Source organism: Trichechus manatus, unplaced genomic scaffold (assembly GCF_000243295.1).
Source record: "Trichechus manatus latirostris isolate Lorelei unplaced genomic scaffold, TriManLat1.0 scaffold00074, whole genome shotgun sequence".
Lineage (NCBI taxonomy): Eukaryota > Metazoa > Chordata > Mammalia > Sirenia > Trichechidae > Trichechus > Trichechus manatus.
This window is the reverse complement of record NW_004444010.1, coordinates 7,351,436-7,366,958: the sequence shown is the minus strand read 5'-3', so window position 1 is coordinate 7,366,958 and position 15,523 is coordinate 7,351,436. Positions and strand designations below refer to the sequence as shown.

Here is a 15,523-nt window from a genome sequence, read left to right as displayed (position 1 = left end):
AATTATCTATGTGAGATCAAATTGACAACAGCAACTCAAAAGGTTTGATGGAAGACTAGGGGACCGTGAGTTGAAGATAACAGTGATGGAATAATTTGGAAAAGGATAGTGAGAATAGAGCACAACTGGGAGAATGTAATTGATGTCACTGAATTGTACATGTAGAAACTTTCAAAATGGTGTAACTTTGGCTATGTATATTTTCACCAAAAAAAGGTCGTGAAGGGAGAGTGATGACATGTCATGGGGTTGGTAAACAATGTCATAAAACAATATGTGCACTGACTGTTTAATGAGAAACTATTTGTTCTGTAAACCTTCATCTAAAGTACAATATAAAGAAAAAATTCATTGATGGGGAAAAAAAAAAAAAGAAAATGGCAATTTCACATGGTTTAATCCATTCATTTTTTCCTGTGAATGTGTTTACATACAAGAGTTATAATTCCAGCTATTAAACTGATTCTCAGTTCATATTATGGAATTAAATATATTATCAAAGCAAAGAACACAATGGATTCCAGGGATTCCACCACCTGCACAAGTCAAAAAGCACTGTCCTAAGAAGAGAGAAAATTTTAAGAATTTGAGGTAAATAACTTCCCTAAAACCAATCTCATTTATTCATACCAGTCATATACATATTTGTGTAGAACAATAGGAAACCCTGGTGGCACAGTGGTTAAGAGCTACGGCTGTTAACCGAAAGGTCAGCAGTTTGAATCCACCAGGTGCTCGTTTTACTCTGTCCTTTAGGGTAGCTATGAGTGAGTCGGAACCAACTCGATGGCAATGGATTTGGTTTTGGTTTTTTTTTGTAGAACGATATTTTAAAAATATTAATAAATTCTTCTCCCTGATAAATGTAAGCTCCTTGAAGGTGGGTAATTTTGACTATCTTGTCACTGCTGTGTCTTCAGTTTCTATAATAGTCTCTTGCATGTAGTAATCATTAATAAATATTTGTTGAATAAATGAATGGATAATTCTCCCTTTTATCTTCTCCTCTGCATTTAAGAGCTGTGCTTGCTGCCTCTGTGGAGGGCTGTTTACTGACAGAAAGCAATGAAAAAAGAAGCCTTTTCAAAAGTGGCATTTTCCTTACCAGGTTCAAGCTTTTAGAAACCAAAGGGCTTGATTCTTCACTAAGTCAAACGACAGTAGGCTTCCCTAGACCTAGAAAGATTCCTTGGGCCTGTGGGACAGGGGAGCAGTAATGGAGGGGACACAATGAAAGCACAGATGTCTCAGGTAAAGCAGCCTGAGTCTTGAGTATTTCAGAGGCAGTGAGCCCCAAAGAGGGAGTGGTTGTTGCAGCGTAAGGCCAAATTGTCGAGGTCACAGGTGGCCTCATCAAGGTTCATGGGCCTTAGAGTGGAATGGAAGCAGCAAAATCATTTTCAAATTCCCCAGGAGGGAGTGGAAATGGTGGAGAAGGTCATGTATGTACAGGAACAAAGAGCATGTCCAAGGTAACCTGCCTGGATCAAGGACTGAGAATTAAATGGAGTGACAGAGGTCTCAGTGGACACCTGTATGAATGGTTGTTATCAAGGGCCAACCTCACCTCATCCAACCCCACTCCATACCTCAGCACTGTGAAATAATATCAGAATTTGCACCCAACTATGGGAAGAAAGGAGTGAAGTCCTGATTGGTTGAGATCAAGTTTACAACAAATTGTGTTAATTTATCTAAAAATGAAGTTATATTTCTTAGATATTTGAGTTTGTGGGTTGAGATTTGTGCACACTACTGTAAAGTTTTTTAATGACCAAAGGTACGGACCCAGTTCTATACTGGTTCATCTGACATGTCTAGACCTCATCTTGGGGCAACGTGAGGAAGGAAGGACCATCACATGACTGCCACATATGCTCATATGTCCTGTATTCTCACCAAGAAAGATGATTTGGTAAAGAAAGGAAATTTTCCTCAAGGTGAAAAAACATTGCTAATTTTAATTGAAGATACTTCAGCGTTAGTAGCCACTGATAATTCTATCGTGGATGGTTATAGGGGACAAACTGGTGAGTCAGGTGAAGAAACAATAATTTTTTTTATCCCTGGCCATACACAGTACCAGTACCACTGTTTCAATAGTGCTACAGTTGATCTGATTTGCTGTATGTTAGATAAAATTGCATTTGTGTCTGATACAATAATGCAAAAATAGAAATGATTTTTTTTGTTGAGATTGTGAAACACCTTAGAGCCATTTGTACACTACAGAAATATCCTATTGCAATGTATCTTTATGAAAGCCACCTCAAACCCTTTTTTTTAATAAAAATTATAATAATATTTATTTGTTTACGTATGACTATTTCCTTGCTGGAGCCCTGGCAGTGCAGTGGTTATGCATTTGGCTGCTAACCAAGGGATCGGCAGTTTGAATCCACCAGCCACTCCTTGGAAACCCTATGAGGCAGTTCTACTCTGTCCTATAGGGTCGCTATTGGTCAGAATTGACCTGATAGCAATGAGTATTTCCTTGCTACTTGGGAAAGGGATCAAGGCAGCTTATATTAAAAGTACACATTCATGCTACAAATTAGTAAAGTTTGATCAATACGAAAAAGAGCACAGAAACATACAGAGAAAGGAGGAAATGATTGTTTCGTGTCTGGAGAATGAGTGTGTGACAGCCGAGGAGCTGGCTGGTGTACGGTGGAACCATGACTTCCCGGAATTACCCCCTTTTGGTTTCTACAAAAAGAGTTTATTTTAGGAATTCCAACTCTATTTGTTGAAAAGTTTGCCTATTGCAAAATCAGGCTAGGGATGAAATTTCTCCTAGGATGTTGATTGGACTCCCTAGGATTGATTCAAATTCAAATGTAACATACCCACCAAACCCAAAGGTTTGGAGGGTTAGGCTGATATAAACCCCCCAGGGACTCACACTCTCATAGGAAAGATGGATCTGTGCAAAAGTCACTCACACAAGGAAGGCTATGGAGTGCAAATGGGGGCACAGAAGATGAATTTTTAAAAAAATTATTTATTTTTGGAAGACAGATTTTGATGGAGGATGTGGCTGAGAAAATTTTGGGTTTTCCTTCGTCATTTACCAATTTCCTTGACTGGTTATTGCCTTGAAATAGTTTGGTTATTTTTGTCTCCACTGGGGCATGTTAATCCCAAAAACAACCCAAGCAGATGATGAATGCTTTCTGAACTTTCCGTTTCTAGATACTCTTCATCTGGACTCTGCACTACAAAGGTACAAAACACACTTTTTCTGCCTGCAGGATGCCTGGAATTACCTGAGTTCTAGGATCCCACCTCCTTAGCTAAACCGAAGTCTGAATTCTCATGGAGGAGAAGAAATAACACCAGCGTCTTACATTTGTACTGTGCAGTGTACTCTAAGTGTGATCTGCAGACCACATGCTTCTGAACCACCTGGAAGTGTTGGTTTAAAATGCGGTCTCCTGAGTGCTATGCTGAACTCATTTTGAACAGAATTACATACAGAGCAGAACCACAGTATTGCTTAATGAAAGTTTTCATCACCTGCCAAAAGACATCCATAGTATTATCTCTATTGAGCATAACGATAACCCTTCTTAGTGTTGTTAAAGCTGATGTGCTGTGTATGCCTCACCAGCCCCCAAGAAATCTTCTTCTAGCTCTGGGGAAGTCTACCATAATTTGACTTTATGAAGAGTTCCCCTTGGTTTTCGAAAGCTTGAAACGTGACACACCCCTTAAGTAGGGCAATCAGGACTCAAACCCAGCTTCTGTGACTCCAAGTTCAGTGCTCTTTCCACAACTCCTCTTCAAGCCCCATGGTCAGCCTCTGATTTCCTCTGCCAGCCTAACTTGGTGCTCAGCAGTGTTTCCACTTAGATCCCCTCCTTGGGGTCTGACAGTGAATGCAGGGTCTCTATTCTTTGAGGTCTCTTGCCTAAGAGAGGAAGTAGGGCCTGGCTCTTAGAGAGGGGGATTTTCAGAGCTCTAACCCATCAACAAGAAACCACGGTGGCGTCGTGGTTAAGAGGTACAGCTGCTAACCAAAGATTGGCAGTTTGAATCCACCAGGCTCTCCTTAGAAACTCTACGGGGCAGTTCTACTCTGTCCTATAGGGTTGCTATGAGTCGGAATCAACTCAACGACAACGGGCTTGGTCAACGGGTTTAACCATCAACACAGTTGGATTATCAGATTAGCTCCTCTAATATTACCTGGGAAGGCACAAATAATAACGACACTAAGCAGTTATTAAGTTTTTACGGTGTGCCAGTTTCTATGCTAAGCACTTTACATATTTTCCTCACAACATCCCTGTGAAGTGGGTATTATGATTATCTCCACTTCATAGATGAGGAAGTTGAGGCTCAGGTGCATTAACAAACAGGAGAAAATCGCACAGATATTAAGAGGAGGCTCCGGGATGCAAACTCAGGCAGAATTAAAACTCAGATGGTTTGAATGCAGGGCCTGTACTTTTAACTGTTATACTCTGGGAGCCTTGAGTGATTTGAAATGGGGTGAAGTTGTGCTAGAAGGGCTCTGGTGGGTTCCACCTAATAGCTTGCTAGGCAGGTAGAAGGAGGGGGAAATGCTGATTGAGGGAGGACTTTGGAGAAGACCTGGAGGAAGCTAGGCCAGGCATGGAGGACAGTGGACAATAGTTGGTGATAGTTTTGTTTCTGATAAATTAAAATGTTGAAAACACGGTTATACAGGAAGCTTTTTATGGTTTCCTTCTATATTTGACATGCAACTGATAAAGATAACTACGTGGGGAACTGTGTGGATCGGGGTGAGAAAGGATCATCTCCAGGTTTGGCTCACTTTACCATTTTGCTGACAGAGAGGCCTGGAGTTAGTAAAATATTCTCATAGGAGACTTGGAAGTACATTTGTCAGAAGTTAACCATTGAACTAGCTCATAAATATTTTGGATTTCGTGAAGCTTAATATTTTTCCAAGCACTGACTGGCCTACATTTTTACACCCAAGTGCTCTGTAGAGGAAATCTGATCCACACATCCTGGAGTTCTTTATACTCCAGCCATTTCAAATGATCTTTAGCAATAATTTTTCTTTTTCATTCCAAGGTCTCTCGCTTGTCTTTTTATAAACTCTTTCCCCCAATTTGGGAATCCACTTCTACTGATTCAAGTTTACTTGATGAAATTTTAAATTCAACTTAATTATACTATTTAACTTTGGATAGCACTTTATGGTTTGTGAACGACTTCATACACCATGTTTTAGGCTTAGCCACCCCCTTCCCCTCCAAAAAAAGTCCTCCAATTTATTTCCTTCTTTCCACCTAGCATTTGTTGAGCATTTATGTCAAGCTCTGCGTTTGTCAAGGTTATAGTCTAATTGAACATGTATGAGAAGCATGTTTGAACTGAACATTTTGAATTGAGTGAACATTCATTGACAGGCTGGTCTCAAGGTGACAAGTGTCCTGGAGAGAAGGACAGAAGTGATGGGGACACATGAGTCCTTATGATGGCAAGAATCTCATTTAAATGATGTCATTACATTAAGTTGGGAATCACTGACTTGCTGTTTAGAAATAAAACAGAAATTGTCATTGTTTATAGGCTTTAAAACTTCCAATTTGTGTTTAAACAATACCAATAAGATGGAGCAATCAGACAAAAACTTGAAAGGAATGTGGAGAAGCAAGTCAATTCAGTTGTTCTATTTAGATATAGGTGGTACCCAAAGAGCAAACCATTACGGGAAAGTTAGATTCTTAAGTGAAGTGTTGTAATGTATGTGAGGAAAGGAGAAGACTACGTTTCCTCTTAGCTTATTCAGGCAAGAAATATAAGTAATGAAAGAATGAATGAAAACAAACAAACTCAAAACCAACCTACCAAACAAATAAAACAACAAGCACGAAATTAGTTTTCTATTGTTTTCCCTTCTGTGATGGTTGCAGCATCCCAAGATGGTTTTGTATTTTATTAGCTGAAGTAGGCAAGAGATTCATAGTCTGAACGGACTTTGAGTGGTTATACTCTGTCTTCAGAAAAGCTTTCATTCTAAGTATCCCAGAAATCTCTCTCTCTGTCTCTTTCGGTAAATTATAACTTTTAAAAATTCACCCAGAAAAGTTTATTGACCCTTACAGCTGTCATTCCCAAACTGTGAACCTCAGACCTCTAGGGGTGGGGCAAGGAGTTAACGCAAGGAGCCTGAAAATTCATTAGCAAAGCAGCTTCTCACAAATATAACGATGATGGTGATGATAATCCAAACCAAACCAGTTGCCACTGAGTCAATTCTAACTTAGGGCAACCCCATGTGTGTCAAAGTAGAACTGTGCTCCATAGGGTTTTCAATGGCTGATTTTTTAGAAGTATATCACCAGGTCTTTCTTCCGAGGTGCCTCTGGGGAGACTCAAACCTCCAACCTATTAGTTAGCAGCTGAGTGCTTAACCATTTGTGCCACCCAGGGACTCCAATAATAATAATAGCTGCAATTTATTTGTTCTTACTATGTGCCAAGTATGCTAGAATATTTAAATAGATACAATTTAATTCTTAAAAACCCAGGAAGCAGGTACTATTATTATTATTTAGTCACTTGTAAAATGGGGAAACTGAGGCGCACAAGCAACATGACCTAACAAGGTTAGGAATACTGCTGCTTCAATTATTACTGTTGCTATTTTTCCTGGCATTACTCAGAGGACTTGAATGTGTCTAACGGTCTGCCTCAGAAAAGAATGAAAAGGTATCCCAGTTCTCCCCGACAAGGAAAATCCAATAATGTGTGAATGTGTGAAAGGGAAACCACCAGTTAGTCAGTTATCGCAGAAACTAAGAGTAGATCGAATTCTCTCCCAGGAGAGGCGAGCTTCTTTTCTAACCAACTTGAAGGAAAAACACATATACCGAAAAGCGTAGGGTACTCACTGAAGCTGGCAATGGGCTGCTGTCAGTATCCACTGCTGATGGATCAGAACTCCTCCACACACATGAGTTCCATCATACTGGATGGAGGCCATAAATGGCATAGAGTGAGGTGACACTTCTCTCCCTCCAATAATTTTCATGTTGAAACCTACAAGAAAACCAAAAGACTTAACATAGAACATCCAAGCAGACTGTTTTATGTAATTCTTCTGATGTCGGTCACTATATTATTTTCAAAGATAAAAGAAAAACCCTACAGTCTCCTAAGAGTTGTTATTATAATTTTACTGATGAATAACTGTATAATAATACATTATCGTTTAGAAGGATAGACATTATTGTGAAAATATTTTCTGTCTATAAAGTAACAATATAATTACTAGAAATTCATTTAATGATTGCACTTAGTAGGCATAAGAGATACTCACATTCTGGAGTCATATAAGCACCAGCTATTATGAAGAACAGGGAAAAAGAAGAAAACCTAGCCATTTTAATAATTTAGATATAAGAAGCCCAGATGAAATACTCTGACCCTATTGGCAAAGGAAGAAGGTTCTGAAGACCAAGTTTTTGTTTTGGCAAGTTTTAACTTTCTCACCACCGTTATTCTTTCACACCCTGCTTTCAGAGTGTGTTTTTTTTTTTTTTAGCTTGCATCTGAATTGCCACATATTTTACATACATTTTTTTTTTAAAATATTTTATTGTACTTCAGGTGAAGGCTTACAGAACAGATAGTTTCTCATGTAACAGTAACACACATGCTGTTTTATGACATTGGTTAACAACCCCACAACATTTTAACCCTCTAAATTCTCAACTTTTTTTTTTTTTTTTTTTGGTGAAAATACACATAGCCAAAGATACGCCATTTCAAAAATTTTTTTTACATACACATTTAAGTGACATTGACTACGCTCTTCTAATTGTGCTGTTATTCTCACTTAAGATGAAGGCTTACAGGACAAAATAGTCTCCCATTTGACAGTTACTACAAATGTTGCCCTATGACAATGGTTAACAATCTCACAACACATCAACAATATCCTTACTCTATTTTGTGTTCCCTATCATCAGCTTCCTACTCCCCTTCTGCCTTCTGGGCCTTGTCACTGGACTCCTGTACCTCGTTACTCTCATGGTTCAGAGTGTGTTTTTGTTTGGGGAGTTTCAGATCTATGTTTTAGCACTTTTGGGGGAGATATATGTGTGTACTAAAGAACTCGTTTCTGGAGGTAACCATGTCCAATACGTGTATAAGATTACTCATGTTATAAACAGTGAAATAAGTTAAAAAAAAATCCAAACTATAAGAACTTAATGAAGTTGCAGACAGTGTTCAAAGGCATTCAACAGTCTAAAGCAACACTTAAATTTTTCTGGCAGAAAATAATGCCTATCATATTTCATTTTTCTCCATTTTTCCTTTGGATATAGATTTATGATGCAGACATGTGGAACCTTACACAGATCATGGTTGCTTTATAGTGCGGCTTAGCTAAACCTGAAAGTCATCTAGAGAAATCCATAAGCTTTGTAGCAAACTTATCCCTAGTCATGCCATTTTCCCTAAACTTGACCAAATCTGGTTAAACTTTAGTTACATTTTTGGGAGATTTCATAATGTTATTAAAGAAGAACACTGGCAAAATAGTTTTAATTTAGAGTCTATGTTTTGCTCATTTTTAATTGAAAATGACCGTGTGTTTATCCAGGGATTTTATAATAAAATCTCTTAAAATTCAAGGATTGCGTTTTGTCATTCTCCAAGGGACAGATGACAATGCATTGCCAGGCCTTCTAAAGTACTTCTCCCTCACTACAAAAGATATTAAGTTCAGGATGCTGCAAGATTCTGTTTGCTTTCCTCATGCTTGGTAAAATACAGGGTCAGAGAAAAAGAGGAAGACCCTTGACAAGATGGATTGACACAGTGGCTGCAACAATGGGCTCAAACATAGTAACAATTGTGAGGATGGTGCAGGACCAGGCAATGTTTTGTTCTGTTGTGTACAGTGTCGCTATGAGTAGGAACCAACTCGACAAAACCGAACAGCGACTGCTCTATAGTGCAAACATTATGAAGTCAGTACAAATAAGTAAAGCAGGCACCAGAAACCCAGTCACTTTCCAAGAACACCGACCAAAACTTGCATTGAGTTAACAGATTTTGTTTTCGCTTTTCGAAAATATATGCATTCTATAGTCTATTTTTGTCATAAAGAAGAAGTGAAATCCTCAGCTATTATGCTTGGCAGATTGCAAGAAACTCCCACGAAATTGTTGTTTTCCGGGACAACACAGTAGGAGTTATTATTTTTATTGGCTTATATAAGTAAAGTGCTGTAAGTTATTTCCAAAATTCTCTTTACGTGGTCATTTATATGTTTTCATGTGTTACATCTGTGAGGAAAGCACGACGAGTATTATATTTAGGTTATAACTGAAGGAATAGGCTCAGAGAAGCTAAGTAATTTGCCCAAGGCTACACAGCATACAACCTAGAGCAAAGCACTTCCCTGATCTGAAATAATTTGTATCTAATAAAGACACTGCTAGAGCACAGAATCTGACAATTTGCCTTCTTTCACTTTACAGGGATGTGGCAACAATAAAGCTTTCTGTATATTAGATAAACAGAAATAACATACCCAGCAGAGCAGTGACTTTCTGCCAGAGAGAACAAAGGGTAAGACAAGGAGGAGCCAGGTGAAGAAAAGCTACAAACTTAATAAACCAAACTTGTTAGTTCCACTCAAAGCACCCATGAATTTTCAAGTCATCTTTGTCACTGCTGACGCACCTTGGATGCATCCCTCCTGTGTTACTTATCAAAGACGTAAAGTGGCCATGATGATGTCCAACAAAATAAAACCAAACCCATTGCCATGGAGTTGCTCTGAACTCATGGCAACCCCATGTGCTGCAGAGTAGAATTGTGCTCTATAGGGTTTTTTGGCTGTAAACTTTTTTTTTTTAAACAAAACTTACTTTAATAATTTTTTCCCCTTTTTTAAATTGTGCTTTAGATGAAGGTTTACAGAGCAAACTAGTTTCTCATTAAACAAATAATACACATATTATTTTGTGACATTGGTTGCCACCCCCACAATGTATCAACATTCTCCTCTTCTTGACCTTGGGTTCCTCACTTCCATTCATCCAGGTTTCCTGTCCCTTCCTCCTTCTTGTCCTTGTCCCTGGGTTGGTGTGTCCATTTTGTCTTTTATACATGATTGAGCTACATGTATTATTGTTTGTTTTATGGGCTTGTCTAATCTTTGGCTGAAGAGTGAACCTCAGGAGTGACCTCAATATTGAGCTAAAAGGGTGTCCAGGGGCCATACTCTCAGGGTTTCTCCAGTCTCTGTCAGACCAGTAAGTCTGGTTCTTTGTTGTGAGTTAGAATTTTGTTCTACATTTTTCTTCAGCTCTGTCTGCGACCCTCCTTTGTGATCCCTGTCAGAGCAGTCTGTGGTGGTAGCTGGGCACCATCTAGTTGTGCTGGACTCAGACTGGTGGAGGCTGTGGTAGTTGTGGTCCATTAGTCCTTTGGACTAATTTTTCTCTTGTGTCTTTGGTTTTCTTCATTCTCCCTTGCTCCAGATGGGGTGGGACCAGTAGAGTATCTTAGATGGCCACTCACAAGCTTTTAAGACCCCAGACACTACTCACCAAAGTAAGAAGTAGAACATTTTCTTTATAAACTATGTTGTGCCAATTGAGCTAGATGCCCCCTAAGACCATAGTCCCCAACCCTCAGCCCAGTAATTCAGTCCCTCAGGGAGTTTAGATATGTCTATGAAACTTCTATGACTTTGCCTTGGTCAAGGTGTGCTGACTTTCTCGGTATTGTGTACTGTCTTACCCTTCACCAAAGTTACCACTTATCTATTGTCTAGTTAGTGTTTTTCCCTCTCCATCCTTCCCCTACCTCATAACCATCAAAGATTGTTTCTTTTGGCATGTAAACCTTTTCATGAGTTTTTATAATACTGGTCTCATACAGTATTTGTCCTTTTGTGATTTACTTATTTTGCTAAGCATAAAGCCCCTCAGATTCATCCACGGTGTGAGATGTTTTGCAGATTCATCATTATTCTTCGTCTTTGCATAGTATTCCATTGTGTGTATGTACTATAGTTTGTTTATCCATTCATCTGTTGATGGCCACTTAGGTTGTTCCCATTTTTTTTCTATTGTGAATAATGCTGCAGTGCATATGGGTGTACATAAGTCTATTCCTGTGACAGCTCTTATTTCTCTAGGCTGTATTCCTAGGAGTGGGATTGCTGGATTGTTTGGTATTTCTATTTCTAGCTTTTTAAGGAAGCGCCATATCGTTTTCCAAAATGGTTCTACAATTTTGCATTCCCAAGTTCCCTGCAGCCTCTCTAACATTTGATATTTTCTGTTTTTTTTGATTTGTGCCACTAATGACGGGGTGAGATGGTATCTCATTGTAGTTTCGATTTGCGTTTCTCTAAAGGCTAGTGATCATGAGCATTTCCTCATGTGTCTGTTAGCCATTTGAATGTCTTCTTTGGTGAAGTGTCTGTTCATATTCTTTGTCCATTTTTTAATTGGATTACTTGTGTTTTTTTGTAGAGGTGTTGGATTTTCCTATAGATTTTAGAGATGAGACTTTTGTTGTATACGTCATAGCCAATATTTTTTCACAGTCTGTAGGTTTTGTTTTTACTCTTTTGGTGAAGTCTTTTGATGAATGTGTTTAATTTTTAGAAGATCCCAGTTATCTAGCTTATTTTATGGTGTTTGTGTATTGTTAGTTATGGTTTGTATCCTATTTTTGCCATGTATTAGGGCCTCTAGCCTTGACCCTATTTTTTCTTCTATGATCTTTATAGTTTTTTGGTTTATTTATATTTAGGTCTTTGACCCATTTTGAATTAGTTCTTCTGCATGGTGTGAGATATGGGTCCTGTTTCATTTTTTTACCGATGGACATCCAGTTTTGCCAACACCATTTGTTAAGAAGACTCTTTTCCCCATTTAATGGACTTTGGGCCTTTGTCAAAGATCAGGTGATTGTAGACGGATGGATTTAAATCTGGGTTCTCCATTCTGTTCCATTGGTCAATGTGTCTGGCCTTGTACCAGTACCAGGCTGTTTTGACTACCTTAGCTGTATAGTAGCTTCTGAGGTCAGGTTGTGTGAGCCCTCTTACTTTATTCTTCTTCTTCAATAGTGCTTTGCTTGTCTGGGGCCTCTTTGCTTTCCATATAAAATTAATGATTAGTTTTTCCATCTTGTTAAAGAATTCTGTTGGTATTTGGATGGGGATTGCATTGTATTTGTAGATTGCTTTGGGTAGAATCGACATTTTTCACAATGTGAGTCTACCTATCCATGAGCATGGTATGTTTTTCCATTTATGTAGATCTCTTTCCACCATGTGTCTGTAATTTTGTCATCTTGTGGTGGCCTGTGTGTTGCTGTGATGCTGGAAGCTTTGCCACCAGTATTTCAAATGTCAGCAGGGTCACCCTTGGTGGACAGGTTTCAGTGGAGCTTCCAGACTAAGACAGACTAGTAAGAAGGACCTGGCAGTCTACTGAAAAAAACTGGCCAGTGAAAACCTTATGAAAAGCAGTGAGACATTGTCTGATATAGTGCTGAGAGATGAGCCCCACAGGTTGGAAGACATTCAAAATATGACTGGGGAAGAGCTGCCTCCTCAAAGTAGAGTTGACCTTAATGATGTGGTTGGAGTCAAGTTTTCAGGACACTCATTTGCTGATATGGTACCACTCAAAATGAGAAGAAACAGTTGCAAACATCCATTAATAATCAGAACATGGAATGTACAAAGTATGAATCGAGGAAAAGACAGTACGCAATACTGGGGAAGCCAGCACAACTTGTCCACCACAAGGTCATGGAAGCTCCATAGACACATCCAAACTCCCTGAGGGATCAGATTACTGGGCTGAGGGCTGTGAGGACCATGGTCTCAGGGAATATATAGTTCAACTGGCATAACATAGTTTATAAACAAAATGTTCTATTTCTTACTTTGGTGAGTAGTGTCTGGGGTCTTAAAAGCTTGTGAGTAGCCATCTAAGATACTCCACTGGTTCCACCCCATCTGCAGCAAAGGAGAATGAAGAAAACCAAAGACACAAGGGAAAAATTAGTCCAAAGGACTAATGGACCACAACTACCACAGCCTCCACCAGACTGAGTCCAGCACAACTAGATGGTACCTGGATAACATCACAGACTGTTCTGACAGGGATCACAATCGAGAGTCCTGGACAGGGCTGGAGAAATAAGTAGAACAAAATTCTAACTCAAAAAAAAAAAAAAAAAAAAGATCAGACTTACTGGTCTGACAGAGAATGGAGAAAATCCAAGAGTATGGACCCCGGACACTCTTTTAGCTCAGTAATGAAGTCACTCCTGAGGTTCACCCTTCAGCCAAAGATTAGACAGACCCATAGAAAAAATGAGACTAAATGGGCACACCAGCCCAGGGACAAGGATGAGAAGGCAGGAGGGGACAGGAAAGCTGGTAATAGGGTACCCAAGGTGGAGAAAGGGAGAGTGTTGACATGTTGTGGGGTTGGCAACCAATGTCGCAAAACATTGTTTAATGAGAAGCTAGTTTGTTCTGTAAACCTTCATCTAAAGTACAATAAAAAAAAAAAAATAGAATGCATAAACATTGTTATCCTAGGCAATAGTGAGCTGAAATGGACTGGTATTGGCCATTTTGAATCAATCATATGGTCTACTATGGAGGGAATGATGAATTGAAGAGGAATGGCATCACGTTCATTGTCAAAAAGAACACTTCAAGGTCTATCCTGAAGTACAATGCTGTCAGTGATAGGATAATATTGATTTGCCTACAAGAAAGATCAATTTTAATACAACTATTATTCAAATTTATGCACCAACCACTAAAGCCAAAGATGAGGAAATTGAAGATTTTTACCAACTTCTGTAGTCAAAATTGATCAAACATGCAATCAAGATGCATTGATAATTACTGGTGATTGGAATGCAAAAGTTGGAAACAAAGAAGAAGGATTGAAAAATAAGGCCTTGGTGATAGAAATGACACCAGAGATTGTACGATAGAATTTTCCAAGACCAATGACTTCTTCATTGCCAATATCTTTTTTCAATAACATAAATGGTGACTATACACGTTGACCTTGCCAGATGGAATAAGCAGGAATCAAATCGACTACATCAGTGGAAAGAGACAGTGGATAAGTTCAATATCATCAGTAAGAACAAGACCAGGGGCTGGCTGTGGAACAGACCATCAACTGTTCACACAAGTTCACGCTGAAACTGAAGAAAATTAGAACAAGTCCATGAGAGCCAAAGTATGACTTTGAGCATATCCCACCTGAATTTAGAGATCATCTCAAGAATAGATTTGACTTGTTGAACACTAATGACCAAAGACCAGATGAGCTGTGGAATGACATCAAGGACATCATATATGAAGAAAGCAAGAGGTCATCAACAAGACAGGAAAGAAAGAAAAGACCAAAATGGATGTCAGAAGAGACTCTGAAACTTGCTTTTGAATATAGAGTAGCTAAAACAAAAGAAAGAATTGATAAAGTCAAAGAGCTGAAGAGAAGATTTCAAAGGGAGGCCTGAGAAGACAAAGAAAAGCATTATAATGAAATGTGCAAAGACCTGGAGATAGAAAACCAAAAGGGAAGAACACGCTTGGCAATTCTCAAGCTGAAAGAACTGAAGAAAAAATTCAAGCCTCAGGTTGCAAAATTGAAGGATTCTACTGGGAAAATTTTAAAGATGCATGAAGCATCAAAATAAGATGGAAGGAATACACAGAGTCACTGTACCAAAAAGAATTGGTCAATGTTCAACCATTTCAGGAGGGAGCATATGATCAAGAACCGATGGTACTGAAAGAAGCGATCCAAACTGCACTGAAGGCATTGGCGAAAAACTAGGCTCCAGGAATTGACAGAATAACAACTGAGATGTTTCAACAAATGGATGCAGCTCTGGAAGTGTTCACTAGTCTATACCAAGAAATTTGGAAGACAGCTACTTGGCCAATCAACTGGAGGAGATCCATATTTGTATCCATTCCAAAGAAAGGTGATCCAACAGAATGTGGAAATTATTGAAAAATATCATTAATATCACACACAAGTAAAATTTTGCTGAAGATCACTCAAAAGCAGCTGCCGCAGTACATCCACAGGGAACTGCCAGATTCAGAAGAGGACGTGGAACCACGGATATTATTGCTGATGTCAGATGGATCCTGGCTGAAAGCAGAGAATACCAGAAAGACGTTTACCTGTGTTTTATTGAGTACAAAGGCATTTGGCTGTGTGGATGGTAACAAATTATGGATAACACTGCAAAGAATGGGAGTTCCAGAACACATAATTGTGCTTGTGAGGAACATGTACTTAGATCAGGAGGCAGTCATTCGAACAGAATAAGAGAATGCCGCGTGGTTTAAAGTCAAGAAAGATGTACTTCAGGGTTGTATCCTTTCACCATACTTATTCAATCTGTATGCTGAGCTAATAATCCAAGAAAGCTGGACTATAAGAAGAAGAATGCGGCATCAGGATTGGAGGAAGACTCATAAACA

At 39.0% G+C, this 15,523-nt stretch overlaps 1 protein-coding gene across 1 annotated transcript in view; it reads right to left on the bottom strand.

The window, feature by feature from the left end:
- Nucleotides 1-7,447, bottom strand: part of GZMK (granzyme K) — an 18,634-nt gene extending 11,187 nt beyond the window's left edge. Inside the window, exons 1-2 of the mRNA XM_004380503.2 lie at nt 7,325-7,447; nt 6,897-7,044 (exon numbers count right to left, since the gene is read on the bottom strand). Of these exons, the coding sequence (XP_004380560.1) occupies nt 6,897-7,044; nt 7,325-7,388 (212 nt within the window). The 5' untranslated portion in view covers nt 7,389-7,447. The remainder of the gene's footprint in view (nt 1-6,896; nt 7,045-7,324) is intronic.
- Nucleotides 7,448-15,523: the final 8,076 nt, after the last annotated feature.